The sequence below is a fragment of the Sebastes umbrosus genome, chromosome 6, assembly GCF_015220745.1.
Source record: "Sebastes umbrosus isolate fSebUmb1 chromosome 6, fSebUmb1.pri, whole genome shotgun sequence".
Taxonomy (NCBI): domain Eukaryota; kingdom Metazoa; phylum Chordata; class Actinopteri; order Perciformes; family Sebastidae; genus Sebastes; species Sebastes umbrosus.
The window spans coordinates 24145036-24162605 of record NC_051274.1 but is presented as its reverse complement, the minus strand read 5'-3'; the positions used below and the strand labels follow the sequence as shown (position 1 = coordinate 24162605).

Genomic DNA, 17570 nt, shown 5'->3' with positions numbered 1-17570 from the left:
GAGTGTTGGAGTTTCCTCATTGGCCATTTCTCTTTCAAAATGAAAAGGCGGGAACAGTCCGTTATGCAAATGAGCTTGTTCAGCGCATCACATCCAGCTCACAAAACTTGGACCAAGATGTCAAACTAGACGATCTAGTTCTAAAATGAAACGAGATTCAGTAGCAGCATAGCCTATTTCTTGCTTAAAATGTTTTAGGGAAGATTTTGGCGGATTGTTTAGACGGAATAATAGAAAGTTTAAGAGCAGGCCGCCAGAAAACCATAGACCAATCAGGTGCATTCCACGATAGGGTACGTCACCGCTTGAACGGCCACTTGAGAGGAGCAGCGCGTCCCCTAGTGTCCTCGCCGGACCTGGTGGACATGTACAACTGGATTTAACATTATAGACATGACCACTGACTATTTGTATAACAATTTAGCCACAAATTCACAGACTGACCAAAACACAGTCCAGTCTTGTTTTGTCAGAGCATTTGATTTATTGATTGCTATCGGGATGTAAAGAGAATTTCAACAAATGTAACAAAAAATGTTTTAAAATCTTTACCAATCCTACCTTTAATGAAACAACATATAACACAGCCAGATATTCCAATTTCAGAGTCAGAGTGAGAGAACAGTCAAATCTTCCTCGTACTCTTGACTAAAACACAAATGTGTTTTGACACTGGCAGATTATTCCCCAGCGATGCCGTCAGTCAACATCAATTTTCTCTAATGTAATTTTCTTGCAACTAATCACTGATCACGGTCACGAGCAGCACTACGACACGATCAAATCTACTGGTGAAGATACAGAGAATCAGTTCCCGGATCAATCTTATTTCGGTTCCATGCGCTCGCTGCATATTTGAGTGAAAATGGGGAGAGATTTCACTTTCTGATCGCTATTAAAGCCAAAGATGATTACATGAGATTTGACAGATTCACATAAGGCCGAAAGACGTGACTCAGAGGGAATAAACCGGATCATTCCTGCCTCAGATTTACAAGTAAAAGATGGTGCACGGAGGAAATATGAAGAGCAAAACATGAGGCTTTTCTGCACTGGAGCATCAGCCATCCTGGGACCTCTCTCCTCTCTCCCTCACATCTCGGATCTGGATCTTCGTCCTCCAGGAGACTCACCTCCTGTCTCATCTAACGCAGTGTGAATGATATCCTTGAGTTTTGCCTCTCTTGTGTGTGGTGTGTCCCTTTTCCAGGTGTTTGTGGTAGAAGAATCTATCAAATATTATTATTCTGTTTCCCACCGTGTCATTTTACTAATGTTATTTCTGTCTACTCTGTGTACAGTACATTAAATCTATTGTGAGTCTGTGGCTCAATCTGTGAAGTCTGCATGATCTACTGTATAAAGTACAAAAGGCTGAATCTTGGAAATAGAGCACGTAAAAAAAAAAAAGCCAAACTGTAGCTATTTCATAGGAAACATCAGGGAGAACCCTAAATCGGCTTAGATTTATGTTGCCATCAAAATCGTCAAAGGGGATCAGGCTTCTTTCATGCCTCCACTCCATCTGTCTGACCCAATTAGCTTCTGCAGGCAGGTGAGCAGAGACGGGATCGAAGTGAAGAACCTCGCTTGACACCCAGCGTGGGGGAGAGGGCGAGATTTGACATGTTCTTTGACGACTTCTACACTCTCTCATGGCTGTCTGGGTCCACACACACAAACACACACACATACATACACACACATAGCCGGGCTGCTCTGTTGTTCCAGCCACCTGTCAACATCCACAGAACGACCAGTACAGCCACCCTTCTCACTGTCTATCTCTCTCCTCTTATTTTTTGTTTTCCTGCCAAAACTCCTCCTGCTCTTTAGGTTTCCCGTGAGGCCCTTTGCTCTGAAGAGATTCAGATAAAATAGGAGCAGAAACTTAAAATGCTCTGTAACAGAGAAGTGAAGTCCCGCCCCTTCCGGTGGACCACTATTGGGACTTTATTTCAGAAAAAAAGTGTTAGTCAACGTGAGAGACAATCCTGGCAATCCCGTTTGAATTGTGTCACAAATCACATATATATGATGTTTTTCAATTTAAAAGATAATTTTGCAAGTCAAGAAAGTTGCAGTTTGTCATAAACTAATGAAGTATAAGACTGTGAAAATGCGTAATTAGAAAGATTACACTCCCAGACCAGGAGTCTCTGGATAAAACACATTTCATTTGTGCGTGGAAAAAAGCTAAGTTAGCTAGCTAGCTAGTGTTGGTGACGTATATTGTCCGAGATGAAAGATGTAGTTCACTGAGCGCTTTCACACAAAACTAAATGATACTACGACAAACTGAGACTTTCTTGACTTACAAAATTATCTTTTAAATTGACAAACATCATATGTATGATTTAAGACGCAATTCAAAAGGGATAAAAAAATTATTTGTCTCTTGTCGTTGACTACCATACATATATTTTTTTACGAAATAAGGTTTCATACCTATTTTCCTTGAAGCCCCCCCTACTTGTATCAAAGAAAAGCTGAGTCCCCCTGATGTCATCACCCTAAAAAAATTTACAAATACTCAAACAAAATCCTCAATTTGAATAAAGTGATTCAGTGTATTAAATGAGTTAGTGTTTTTATATTAAATCAACGTTCTTTAATGAATAGAACTCGTTAGTTTTGTCACCATAAATAAAGTGATGACGTCTTGACGTATTCGCCAAGCAAAATGTAGACACATAATATGATCTTTTTTTGGTAATGACTTATTAAATTTATTATAATAGCGTTAGAGCCAAATAGCTTTTCGGTTATTGTGGTTTGATAAATGTAATTTATGGTGTTGTTTTATTACTGCTAGACCGCCCCGTTAATATAGGTGTGTCCTCCGTTTGTGTGCGTCAAGCGGGAGAGCAAATAGGTTTTTTGACCGTAGTGAAAATGTTGTTTTTGAAAGGCTAGACACCAACAAATATGGATTGAATATTTCGTTAGATTTTGCTACTAAGTATCAGAATATATATCTCTTTTTAAATACTTTTATATACAGACTTTATCCAGTAAGTGTGTTATTATGATTTAAGTTATACATGAGCAAATCAAGTTTTTACAAACTCAGAGCAGACAAATCCTGGCCCACCCCCTGTGATCTTTGGCACCCCCAGGTTGGGAACCACTGCCATGGGGGACACCGTTAGGGGAGGGACTTCGCCTCTCTATGCCCTTTGTTGGAAAATCAATGAACAACCAGGCAAGGTAGCATGTAGTCAGAGACAGGCCTGTAAAAGTTATCTATTACAGCAGCAGATCAAATAATGGCAGAAAATCAATGGTGTCTAAATTTGACACACCCAAACCATTTTGAAATAAGTACACAGCATACTGAAACGCTGCGTGGTTGTGATTTCCACTGGAAAAATCACACTCCATCTGAGTGTGTGTGAGTGTGCAGAACACTTTACAGCACATCATCATTCATCTTACCTCTCATAGTCTCCGTTGCAGAGCGCTCTGACGGGGATGGAGAAGGGCTGCCACACAGGGTTCAGCGTGTTCTTCACCACTTCTGTCTTGTGGCAGATGGTGAACCTGGAGACGCAGGTCGACAGAAATATAAATTCCTACAAGATACAACTCAAAGAAAAATCTTCCTGCTATGCTTTGCTTCGAGACCATGCCTGCATGAATTTATCTCTATGCCGCTGAGTTCAAGGGATTTGAATCTAATTCTCTCGACCTTGGTTCACTTCCTCTTTGATCTCCACGCCCTCCTACATATCTTTGATGGGCTAAAATGAAATAACCCACTGAGAAGCAGAAACAAACTCACGTGCCGTCCTCATTGCTTCTGTAGAAGACCATGAAGGGGTCTGACTTTCCAAAGAAGTCCTTTTTATCTAGCTTGTTGGCACAGAATTGCATGGTCGCGTAATCCTACAGACAAAAGGAAGAAAGACAGAGAGACAGAGAAATGAAAAGACAAAAAAGTAAAAGGACATTGTAAATCCATGCTTCTTCTGCCTCTGTTTGCCTCCTGTTGTTTGTTTATACATGCTGTGTGCCAAGATATAAAAGCACTGAAGCACCAAATAAAAGCAAAGTGCTGACTGAATCCTAATAAGAGCGAGCGAGACCAGCCAGTGGGCGCTTGCATCCAAAACCTGCAAATGCATTCATTACCATTTCTTCATTATGCAACTCCTGCATAACAACAGTGGATGGGATAAGTGGTATCAAATTGAAAATACCTTGTTGTGCTGCATATAATCATAGTAACAGTATGAGAGACCATGTAGAGGCACAGAAATGGAGTCTAAAACCCTGCATATAGAGGAGGGTGGGTGGGGGGGGGGGGGGGGGCTGTGTACAAAAAGGATGTGGAGGGTGTGAGTGCAGCTAATGATACATTAGAAAGGCTGGTATTACCATAATTATACTCATTTAAACAGCATTTCAATGTGCGCTGTCATTACAAGGACAATGAACATGCCCCATAATGGTCTTGGTTCCAGATAGTCTCTGTGGTCAAGATATTAGTCTGCATTGTATAATAATGAATCACAGTGAGCACAGACCAGACAGGTAGACGTCCATATCAGAAGAAACTCTCCATAACTCACAGCTTTTATCTCAATGCTGTGTGGGACTTTTTAAAAACTTTTTAGCCCTGCAGCATATTGCATATGCAAGTGTCTGATCATCATATTTTAAAGCATGAGACGTGATATCAGAGGACATTCAACTGGCAGAAAGAAGAGCTGTTTCTTACCCCGCTGGTCTCCCCGAGCTTTTAGGTTTTGAAGTGCAGCTATTAGATCTGAATCAGCATGGTGCTGTGCCGGGATTCTATCGATTGCTTTGACCCATATCAGTGTGGTTCGCTCTGCCACTGACCTGCCTCTCACTAACCCCCATCACATCCCTTTATGCCTCTGACGGGACACAGACCCACACAGACCAGCCTCTGAGGCAACCACTGAGAGAAAGATGGGTGCCACTATATAGATACTGAGTAAAGTAACTCTGAAAATGTATCTAATTTGATTATCGCCGTTGTTTCTAATCATAGTTTACAATCAACATTATGGAAATGTTAAGACAGAATCATGTGCTGATTAAAACAGTCAGTGGTGGCGAAATGAAGCACAGCTGTTGTACGTCTATTGTATTTTCAGTCCCTACTACTGTCATTTTCAGTTATTATCAGTGTTTCTTCCAATTCTACAATATAGGTAGAGAGCAGGGTTATTATAGTAAACTAAGACTGACACTAAAACAAAAATAAGCAGTGAAAAATATTGTTATTAAACAACTGAAACTAAATAAAAACTATACCCTTTAAGAAAAACTAAACGGAGACAATATTGCCTCGTTAAAAAAACGAATGAAAATAAAATAAAAAGGAACGCAAATTCATTTCAGTTTTTTTTTTTTTTTTTTCTTCATATCACTACCGAAAAAAAGAGACATGAATTTCCGTCAACTCTATTGACATTCACCACAGAAACTGAACCAACCTCACCTTCCAGGAGACGGCACTAACCCTCCAAACACCATCCAAAAAAAAACCTGAGTTCCCATTTGTATTCTCCCCATAGAAACACCGTTCCTCATCTGGTCAGCTGCACCACTTGACCTCTCAGAAGCTTAATACCGTGCAGGGTGAGCAGAGACAGAGGAGGCCAGCTGTTAATCTCAAATAGCCACAACTTCTGGCTCAAACAACCACCGCCTCTCATTAAACTTTGGATAACAAGACCTTGCTGAGCCAAAGGGTGCAATGATTTGGTCTTAAATCGAAGTTGCTTTCTCACACTTGTTCCCAGAAATGGAGCTTAGGTTTGTTTTTATGCCAAAGAGGCATCCACACTTTATTCAGTAATACGTTGCTCACAGCTCTGTCCAGCTGCAGTACGCTCCATGCGCTTCCCTTGACTTGAAATACATTAAACAATGGGTGTAGACCATAGACTTTATATAAGAAGTGGATGTAGTCACCCATTGGTTTGTGGACTGCTGTTTTGAAGCCTCGATTTCAGCATTTTGGCCGTTTCCATCTTGTTTTTTTTGCAACCAGAAGTGACATGAGAGGGAGGAGCTAAATACAACCGAACGCTGAATTAGACATTTATAGGCGACCAAAGTGTTACAAATTACTTTCATAAACACACTGTGAAAGGGTAAAGTTGTAACACAAAAACATGAACAACTCCCCGACCGGACAACGCCGTGGTAGCGACCTGTCAATCACAACGTAGCCACGCCCTAAAGTATCCCCTGCTTTATGGTCTATTTGACTCTAAATGGGACCATAATTTACTAAATGAACATCATGCTGTATTGAAGAAGACTTGAAACTAGCGATTGAGACCATAAACTCATGTTTACAATATTTACTGAGGCAATAAATCAAGTGAGAAGTAGGCTCATTTTCTCATAGACTTCTGTACAATCAGACTTCTTTTTGCAACCAGAGGAGTCGCCCCCTGCTGGCTATTAGAAAGAATGCAAGTTTATGGCACTTCAGCATTGGCTTCACTCCTCAGACCCACTGAACAAAACCTTTCTGAAAAACTGAAACTAAAACTGGCAAACACACTCTGAAAACTAACTATAACCAAAGTAAAATGAAACCGAAAAGTCAAAACTAAAATAAAATCAAAAATAATTGAAAAAGCAGCTGGACACGGGTCAGCCCAGTTATCGAGCCATCCACTGTGCAGTTTGTACCTGAGGAGCTCATCAATGGAGTGGCTTTTCACAAGAACACCTAATTTGCTCTAATGTTCCCGTTGTGGCTTGTTTTGTGGATATAAAGTGTGCTTAGGTCAGTTATCCAAACCCTTAAAAATAGAGGCATCCTACAACTGTCCTGCTTAAATCTGACACGGACTCTGAAATTACACTATCATGGCGACGCGGTGCCTTAAGCCTTCATTAGCTACAGATAACACATACTCACTTTGGTGCCTAGCAGTGTTCTCTCATTAAGTGGAGAAAATGTGCAGAACATTCATTTCAGCCACTGAGGTTTAGGAGCAGCAGGGGATACTGAGTACAGCTCTCTGCTCCACCAAGATATCGCTGCATGGGGTGAGTAGTACAACAATGCACAGTGTCACTTTCAGAAAGTGGGACTGGTCTTTCAAAGGAATAAGAATACCTGGAAGGACGTTACATATGCTTATGACTATGCTTATGACCTCCTCGGGATTGTTGTGAATCACTGAATGAATCATGAGCCGGAGGATTGTATGAATCATAAATAAACACATTTTCTTTTTTAGGCTTCTTGCATCGCTCCATTCATTTGGGGGTTTGTCTATTATGACTGTAAGCCTCGGGTGAAGGATTTTTGTCAATGTGAGGAGCAGTTTTACATATGCAAACAAAAAGAAAATGGAACAAAAAAACCACAGCGATAATTGGAGAATATTTGCTTGAGGGAAATGCGTCATAAAATCAAAATGATCAATGGTAATTGGTAGGGGTGGGGGGGAAATCAATACAGCATATTATCGCGATATTTTGTGTGGCAATATTGTATCAATACACGGACGTCAAGTATCAATCTTTTATCATTAGGGCTGTCAAAGTTAACACGATAATAACACGTTAACGTAAATTTTGTTTTAATACCACTAATTTCTTTAACGTAATGCTTTCAGAGGTTGTAGTGGACTCAGACTTATAGCTAGAGTGAATATACTGGCATCATATGAAACTAAAAAACCTAAGGAATCCATTGGTACCAACCATGTCATATTAACTTGTAAGAAAGAACGCTAAACAACGCTCCAAAGTTACGCTAGATTTTGGCGAGGAAAAACTGGCATTGCCATTTTCAAACTTACCATTGAATGGTAAACTGGTGAGTATATACGGTACATACACGAGAGAGAAAGACATGGAAGAACTACAGTACGTATAGCTTCATATGACCTAAACCATATTTGAATAGGCAGAAATAAAAACCTCTCTGTCATATGTAAAGTGTTGTGTGGTTTGCTCAGATTTAATCAGCCAGAGCTGCTGCTGGACGGCGAGGATGATCTGAGAGAGAGCCAGCCGCTGCTCAGCATGTCATATCTGCCAGAGTTAAGGACAGCCAAGAGGAAGCCTTTGATCCATGCAGAGGCTGTTGCTCCGCCTAATGATACCTGACAAATCCACCGCGAAGGTGAAAGCCAACCCGCCTCTCCTCTCGGTTAACAGTCCCTGCACAACTTGCCCAGTCGATTCCAACTCTGCTGGTTTCAGTTTCCCCAAACAAGAGTTGCGGTGTTTACCTCAGGCGAAGCAGCAACTCAGCTGCCGCCATTTATTGGTCACAGGTGGATTACAGAATAAACACCATCCAGATGGATGGTAGCAATTCCAAATCAAACTGCAATAATTCACAGACGTGGGTACTCACAGCATGGTCTTCAGATTATTCGACTATAATATGCGTTTTCTCTCAGTTCCCTGCTCTTTACTCAAACATGAGGTATTTCCATTCAAATCCTGTGTAAACAGGGCAGGTCTGGAGCGACGTGTCAAGTCTGTGTCTCCCTAATTGAGTCTGGGAGAAAGGAAACGGTCATTTGTACCGGTAATGATGATTTGCATTTATATTACAAAACCGCTTCTTGAAGTGGTGCTTTGCGGCGATTATGCTTACTTGTATCATTGCAGATGCACTGCACCTGATGACTCACAGCAGCCCTTCAATGACTCTGCTTGCTTCAATCCAGCAGGAAACAAATCAGTAATGGTTATCATGGCAGTTTTATTATAAGCAGCATGGCTTATCTGTCTCACTCTGATCAGCGGCTATGTATTTGTCAGGAAATAAATGGTGCCATTAGTAAAACTTCCTTAAAGTCAGACCCAACTACAGTGAAACCAGGTGCTTATTACTCAACATGTAAGCTTTGAACCATTAGATGCTTACATGCATTAAGATATCATAAAACACTCATACAGTAGTTGCAGTTCAATGGCTCGCTTTATAGCTTCCGAGGGAGGCCAGTTGTTCTGGCCAATAACTCTTGCTACTTTGCTGCACTGGCAGTGGTATAATGTGATTATTTACTATCTTCATTTAGCAGTGCCGAGAGAAAGCCAATGGGCATTAGTGGACACCGGTTATTAACACAGATTCATGGATTAACACACCACACAGAGGAGGAAAAATCTGTTTTAGTGATTGGGATGAAGGCAAGCTCATTAAATAGCCATTTAAACTCATAGCATATCCACTATGTACACAATTTCCATTTGACAAGCGCAATTGCAAAGAGACATGGCGTATCCTGCTGGTTTAATGGGGGCTGTTATGACACAATATATCTAACTGAAGTCGAGGCTATTAAACACGGCACTTCACTTCAGCAGGTTTTTCTATATGCATTATGTGACTTATACAACATGCACCATTTGCCTTCAGTGTGTCTCATACAATTTCACCGTGGCCATGCCATAATCAGTTACACTCAATTCAATGGCCATTGTTAAAGGGTTCAATTTAAATTAGATCAGTGAACATTGCAAAACATTTATTACGAAATCTACATTGTGAGCAAAGTACAAAATATATACGGGTTAAAACCGTTTAGACTCACTCTGCAGTTTCCCAGCTCCTCAGCAGACAGGATGATGGTCCCACATTTCTTCCCCGGTATACCGCTGTGAAAACAAATAGAAATCATTCACTCTTTCAACAAATATTGCTCACTGCACGACGTTAAAGATCCACTCGATCATTTTGTTTGAGGCTTAAATAGCATTGAAAGGCACTGTGTTGACTTTTACAATACCCACAAGTCATGCAATGTAGTAAACTGCACACACCTCTGATCTAAATCTGTCAATAGTTGATGGAGGTGAAGATTTTAGTTATTTTAGCAGCAGCATTAACCATTGTTGGAGAGTCCAGTTATCTCTTAACAGAGGGCTAAAGGACACCTTTAGGAGCAGGTACTCACTTTTACTCAACAGTTTTGATTTATCTCTCTCTGCATGCTCCACCAGAGAGTATACCAGACACTTAAATAAAAATAATTAGAAAGAATTACAGCTTTAATCTCATAATGCAGGGGTTTCCAGCAAGTAGCTCGCAAGCTACTGTTTCTGAGTGGCTCGTGAAACGTTCAAAGAATAAATTTGATAACACAAAGTAACTTTGTAAACCTGTTTAAATTAAAAACTAAAGTGCACAGCAATTTTTCATTGGACTTTCTGACTGGTAGCAGTCTACGAACGGAGAAGGTAAGGGAGCTGAAAACAACGCTTAAAAGTAGGGCTGCCAAAGTAAACGCAATAATAACGTGTTAACGCAAATTAATTTTAACGCCTCTAATTTCTTTAAGGCATTAACGCAACTCCGCAACGCGATTTGCGATTCATACAAAACTAGAAAAAACAAGAAAGGAATCCACTGGTACCAACCATGTCATACTAGCTTGTTGAGAAGGAGGATAAAAACACCCCAAACTTGCACAAAATTTTGGCGAAGAAAAACTGGCATGGCCATTTTTAAAGGGGTCCCTTGACCTCTGACCTCAAGATATGTGAATGGAAATGGGTTCTATGGGTACCCACGAGTCTCCCCTTTACAGACATGCCCATTTTATGATAATCACATGCAGTTTGGGGCAAGTCATAGTCAAGTCAGCACACTGATGCACTGACAGCTGTTGTTGCCTATTGGGCTTGAGTTTGCCATGTTATGATTTAAGCATATTTTTTATTCTAAATGCAGTACCTGTGAGGGTTTCTGGACAATATGTGTCATTGTTTTGTGTTGTTAATTGATTTCCAATAATACATATATACATACATTTGCATAAAACAAGCATATTTGCCCACTCCCATGTTGATAAGAGTATTAAATACTCGACAAATCTCCCTTTTTAAGGTACATTTTGAACAGATAAAAAGTGTGAGATAAATTAGCGAGTAATCGCGTTTAATTATGGACAATCATGTGATTAATCACAAATATTTGTATCGATTGAAAGCCCTACCTAAAAGACAACAGTCTCTGTTTACCAAACTGATTAAGAAAGCCAACGCAGCAGCAGAGGCTTTGTTTAGTGGAGCACATCCTAACGAAACACAAAAAGCCCTTTGCCTATGACGGGATTGTAACAGAGGCGATGACTACGATGGCTGAGACGTTATTAAAGGACCATAAAAGTAAGACAGAAATTCTGTCTGCTATTTGCGATGTGCAACTTGGTGCAATGAGTAGCTCTCGCACATTTTCATTTTGTCAAATAAGCTCTTAGAGGAAAAAAAGTTGGAGACCCGTGCTGTAGTGCATTACATAATGTGACATTAGAGTGACAGTCTGACAGTTCTAATGAGCACATTATTTTGTTTCACCACTGTAACTGAATCAAACACAAGTTAAAAATACTGCCTCTTGAGATTTTTAGTACAAAACTGCTGAGACACAAAACTCCTCTGATCCCTGTTTGCCGGCATTACACAGAGACTTTAAAGCTCCGCAGGTCTGCAGTTGTTTACCGCCGATTCTCGCTCCAGCAGATGATCAAGACGTATCGTAACACAAGAGAGGTTCCCTGTGTGTCTGTGTTTCCATGCTTCACCTCTTCCGTAGCTTGCCAACCCAATGGCGCTAACAAAAATAGAGTTGCTCCAGAGTTTGTTCTAAATGTTTTTGGGCTGTATTTTTTGAAGCGGAACAAAATGAGATTTTTTTTTTTTTTTTTGATATCCAATCTCTCCAACTCTCTGCATCCACTGAAGCTGTGTGCAGAAGGCAGAGCCCATTCCACCCAACACAGAGCGAGACAGTATATCTACTTTCCCATCATACAGCAGCACTCCAGCTGCTAACGCTCCTGTCATCTTTCCGGATAAAGACGGAAATTACACAGGAGTCCTGCTGTGGCCGTAGCTGGAGAGCAATCATTAGAAGGTCAGACTTGCTGCGGATCCTCATCAAGCTGTGACAGTTGATCTGACTATCAGTAATACTGGATTCCATACTGCTAAATGGGAGGCAGCCGTTGACTACAGCAGCAGAAGCGTGCATTAGCACAAACCTGTGATGTAGCAGGCTCAGTTTTAAAGCTAATGTGAAGGTACTGGTATCATATGAAACTAGGAAAACCTGAGGATTCCATTAATACCAACCATGCCATGTTAACTTGTCGAGAAGACAAGAACGCTATGAAAGAAAAACTGGCATGGCCATTTTCAAAAGGGTCCCTTGACCTCTGAATTCAAGATAGGTGAATGAAAATGGGTTCTATGGGTACCCACGAGTCTCCCCTTTACAGACATGCCCACTTTATGATAATCACATGCAGTTTAAAATGCACTTATTCATGCAGTATAAATGTGTTGTTTTCGCCTATACTAAAAATGGTGTACTTGAATATTTCTGCATACTGGGGTCCCTAAACAGTCTTGGAATTACACAAATTGGGTATCACTGTAAAGCTGAGACTCTCATGGATCCAATGAGCCCAATTGTGTTCTTGTGATGATGATGTTAGTCCCCATAGTAGCCATTTCATTGAAGTGAGAGCATTTGTTTGAAACTTGACCTCACTGTATAAAATGCCCTGTGGTGTGTCGCCAAAAATACAATTCTTGCAGAAATCTCCAAAAGTTTTTGATACCAAATCACATCATGGCTTTTTCTATGGTGTTCCTCAAGGTCTTGGTGTCTTAATGTTTATTTTGGAGGGATTATTGATCATTTTTATCAATTCTGGAGTGGTAAAAAATTGTTAAATTTAGCACCAAATCTGTGTAACAAATGGTATCAACCCAAAATTTGCTGCAACAACTTATGAGACACAAGTGAGCATGGGAATGACCATTATATAATAATCTATCACAGGTGTCGCTGTTAACAAGCATTTCTGATTCTTACAAACAGTCCCTTTAAGAGATATAGCGTGGTTTCATTTTGCTTATCTGCTTGTGCAGATAGTGTTTGTATTGTTTTAAAGAGATATGGTTCCATTAAACTTTACTGGCCTCTCTCAGGTTTCCCAGGCCCATAACACATGTAGTTTAATGCTCCATAAATGCAACTGTAGCCCCTGATGTAGCAACTTTGATCAACTTTATTATGAATCCCCTGGCCAAAAGCATCTGACCGGAAACGCTGCACAACGACCAGTGTGTTCAGGAGAACTTTCATAGTCTCAGGCTTTAATGAGGCAAAAAGTAGAATGAAGCTATTGCACTGTGAGAGGGCAGGCACACTTCATTCTCAGGCTCCGTCATCAAGCTCCATGGAGACTAATCTCAAGGTGAATTAACTGTCCTTGAATTATTGATGTTTCACTCCAAGTCGCCGCCGTGGAGTTTGATGACACCTCAAAGAGCCAGTAAACCCCTCACCAATGAGGCCAGTAAACCCTGCACACACACAACAGGTCAAGCCATCTCCCTCGGGTCACCATAACGACCAGTGCTCCTTTCAAACTGGGAAATGAGATCCAGTGATTGATAAAATATCAGCTCCAGACACGTTTAGATGCACCACCCTGCTCTATTCTCTGCTGCTGGGAGGAGAGCAGGTACCAAAAGGGCAATGGTCTTTTAAATTAGGCATGCATTATTGAGTGTGCCGGCATTTTCTCTGACAGTGATTAGTTAACTCAAAGAGCAAGCAAGCACTGAGTGGATAAATACAGTTCCTGTGGCACAAGAGTTCCTTTTTATTGGCCAGGCTGACAATTTTTTCTGCTAGTTTTAACAGCGCTGAAATGTGACTGCTGGTGATATGAAGAGGCCTCATTCACTCAGCACTCATTCACTGATTGTTCCTCAGTGGGAAAACGCTTTGATGATGAAATTATGTGAAATGCGCTGCCGCCGCCCTCCTTGCTGTACTATCTGCAAGCGAACGAGGCCTACAGTCCGACTGCTGGGAGGAACTGACAGGCTTTAATCAGTTAGTCGTGTAAATGTCTGTCATATTTGTCTCCATTGATTCTGCTGCTGCTCAAACATTTGATTATTCAAATTACAACAGTCAACAACCATGAGGGTGTTTTGTGATGTTTAACAGGCCGGCAATCCCCAGCTAACCAACTCATGTAAACAAAACGATGTGACAGCATCAGTGTTTCAGTTTACATCATCAAGCGTACACATATCTACATACAGTATGATGCGCAAATATAAAATATAAATAGTTTTATTTTTCTTTGTCACGCCTCTCAGCGTGTGATACCAACGCACAAGGGACCCTTGTTTTTGTTTCTTGTATCAGTGTTTTATTATAATTATTATACATACAGCATATATTTTTAATTTCTTTCTTCTACCCTTTTTTCTTTTGGGCCAGTGGGGATAATAATAGGGAGGATTTAACATCTTGATTGTACCACATACATCCCACATATTGTAAGATTACTTGTAAAAATCCAATAAAAAGTACTTTAAAAGGATTAACTTTTAACTCTATTTCTTTGATAATTTGACTGGTTTGACAGCGGTACATATTAGCTTGAAAATTACCTGCCTGAGGGGCTTTCCAAGACATTTTCTACAAATATTCATATTCCAATGATGAATCTTAAGGTGCATTTCAATAATCATTTGCTATGCTGTCCTTCACTTCCCTCTGCACTTGATATTACGCAGCACCACTTAGAGCGAGGAGGCAGTTCAGAGGGGAGCGGGAGATTTATAAAGGATCACTCTTATAGTTTGTTTACAGACGTAGGCAAAATCGTTGGTACCCTTCCGTTAAAGAAAGAAAAACCAACAATGGTCACTGAAATAACTTGAAACTGACAAAAGTAATAATAAATAAAAATTCACTGAAAATTAACTAATGAAAATCAGATATTGTTTTTGAATTGTGGTTCAACAGAATCATTTAAAAAAACAAAGTAATGAAACTGGCCTAGACAAAAATGATGGTACCCTTAACTTAATATTTTGTTGCACAACCTTTTGAGGCAATCACTGCAATCAAGTGATTTCTGTAACTCTCAATGAGACTTCTGCACCTGTCGACAGGTATGTTGGGCCACTCCTCGTGAGCAAACTGCTCTAGCTGTCTCAGGTTTGAAGGGTGCCTTCTCCAGACTGCATGTTTCAGCTCCTTCCACAGATGTTCAATAGGATTTAGATCCGGGCTCATAGAAGGCCACTTCAGAATAGTCCAATGTTTTGTTCTTAGCCATTCTTGGGTGTTTTTAGCTGTGTTTTGGGTCATTATCCTGTTTGAGGACCCATGACCTGCAACTGAGACCAAGCTTTCTGACACTGGGCAGCACATTTCGCTCCAGAATGACTTGATAGTCTTGAGATTTCATTGTACCCTGCACAGATTCAAGACACCCTGTGCCAGATGCAGCAAAGCAGCCCCATAACATAACCGAGCCTCCTCCATGTTTCACATTAGGTACAGTGTTCTTTTCTTTGTATGCTTCATTTTTGCGTCTGTGAACATAGAGCTGATGTGAGTTGCCAAAAAGCTCCAGTTTTGTCTCATCTGTCCAAAGGACATTCTCCCAGAAGCTTTGTTGCTTGTCAATATGCATTTTGGAAAATTCCAGTCTCGCTTTTTTATGATTTGGTGTCCTCCTGGGTCGTCTTCCATTAAGTCCACTTTGGCTCAAACAGCGACGGATGGTGCGATCTGACACTGATGTACCTTGACCTTGGAGTTCACCTCTAATCTCTTTGGAAGTTGTTCTGGGCTCTTTGGTTACCATTCGTATTATCCATCTCTTCAATATGTCATCAATTTTCCTCTTGCGGCCACGTCCAGGGAGGTAGGCTACAGTCCCATGGACCTTAAACTTCTGAATAATATGTGCAGCTGTAGTCACAGGAACATCAAGCTGCTTGGAGATGGTCTTATAGTCTTTACCTTTAACATGAAGGTCTATAATGTTCTTTCTGATCTCCTGAGACAACTCTCTCCTTAGCTTTCTGTGGTCCATGTTCAGTGTGGTACACACCATGATGCCAAACAGCACAGTGACTACTTTTCACCCTTTAAATAGGCAGACTGACTGATTACAAGTTTGAAGATACCTGTGATGCTATTTACAGGACACACCTTAGTTTAACATGTCCCTATGGTCACATTATTTTACATCTTTTCTAGGGGTACCATAATTTTTTGTCCAGGTCAGTTTCATTGGTTTGTTTTTTAAAATGATTCTGTTGAACCACAATTCAAAAACAATATCTGATTTTCATTAGTTCATTTTCAGTAAATTTTTATTTATTGTTACTTTTGTCAGTTTCAAGTTATTTCAGTGACCATTGTGGGTTTTTCTCTCTTTAACGGAACGTTACCAACAACTTTGCCTACGTCTGTATATCAACTGAGATTAGTTACGCGAGCCCACGCGATGCATGCAGGGCAGTAAGCACGACATCGTTGTCCACTCGTTCCCTCTGCGTTGCTGTCACAGAAATCCACTTGAGTTTTCACAGTATTGCCAGTTAACGAGAGTTTGTTAAACCACTATTTAAATGCATTGCTTATGTTTTTAGTTTTTAGTGACCCCCTGTGCTTTCTTCTACTCAAACCTATCAGGCAAAAAGTTCCACTTGAACACAAGAAATATCAAAGTCTAATAAGTGTATTGCATGAAGTTTACTAAGCAAATTAATGCTCCCCAATGCAGGATCCCTTTCTGTGACGCAAACACCTTGAATTTTCTTCCGATGTTTAAGCCACACTACTGAGCAGGATGTAAGAATGGCAAAATCATTGGTATAACGTACATTTCATCCAACACTTTCATACTGTGCAGGTGATACAAATTTGATTATGTCAAACAACAAAGAACTAAAACATGTTTTTTCATTTTTAACTCAAACATAGATTAGCTTTCTCTGCATGATGTCATGCACATACAACACACATTAACATTTTAACACCATTGTACCTATAGGTCAATTTAAAACCATGATTACAAACTACTCCGCTCTTGAAAGTAACTGTTTTTAACTGTCTTGCTGCTTGTTTGTTTTCTCGTTAATTATCTCCTTGTGTGTATTTATTCTGTTTAATTGTACTCTCGACATCATTGGAAATGAGGGCATGCCCTCAATGATTCCTCGAGATTTAAATAAAGGATGAATGAAAATTCATGAGTGAAATAACTTCCCAACAACTTTCATTTCCTTGGAGCTTCATGGTTCCCATCCACAAAGTAAAATAGCAGAAAATTTAAATATCAAACACTACCGATATGATTGGTTAGAATTAAATATTTTATAACTTTAGTTTATGGCTGCAGGACCCTCCTGTCTCCTCACAGGTTGTTCGGGCTGAATGAGTGCATTAACAACCTCAAGTTTATTTGAAGAATAGATATTTAAGCACTTATGCTATTATATTACCTCATTTCTTTAAGATTTAATGCAATTTACAGTTAAAGCTGCAGAGGGTAGAACTGGAGCAAATAGGATTAAAAATAAAATAAACAAAAAGGTCGCTATATCCTGACAGTAGTGCATGAGACAGGTAATCAGAGCCGAACTGGAGCCTTGCCGTCTCTGAGCAGCTGTCAATCACTCGCGAACTCCAATCAAGCGGTCATACTAAGCAGTGTTGATCAAATATTAATCAATATTCTGTTACTGTAATGTTCTCGCCTCAAACG

The 17570-nt window shown here is 40.2% G+C and overlaps 1 protein-coding gene across 4 annotated transcripts in view; it reads right to left on the bottom strand.

The window, feature by feature from the left end:
• cpne5a (copine Va) overlaps positions 1 to 17570 on the bottom strand; it is a 112595-nt gene that overhangs the window by 34386 nt on the left and 60639 nt on the right. For all 4 annotated transcript variants that reach the window (XM_037772779.1, XM_037772780.1, XM_037772777.1 and 1 more), the window contains 3 exons: positions 9561 to 9624; positions 3785 to 3888; positions 3439 to 3543 (listed from right to left, as the gene is read on the bottom strand). In XM_037772779.1, the coding sequence (XP_037628707.1) occupies positions 3439 to 3543; positions 3785 to 3888; positions 9561 to 9624 (273 nt within the window). The remainder of the gene's footprint in view (positions 1 to 3438; positions 3544 to 3784; positions 3889 to 9560; positions 9625 to 17570) is intronic.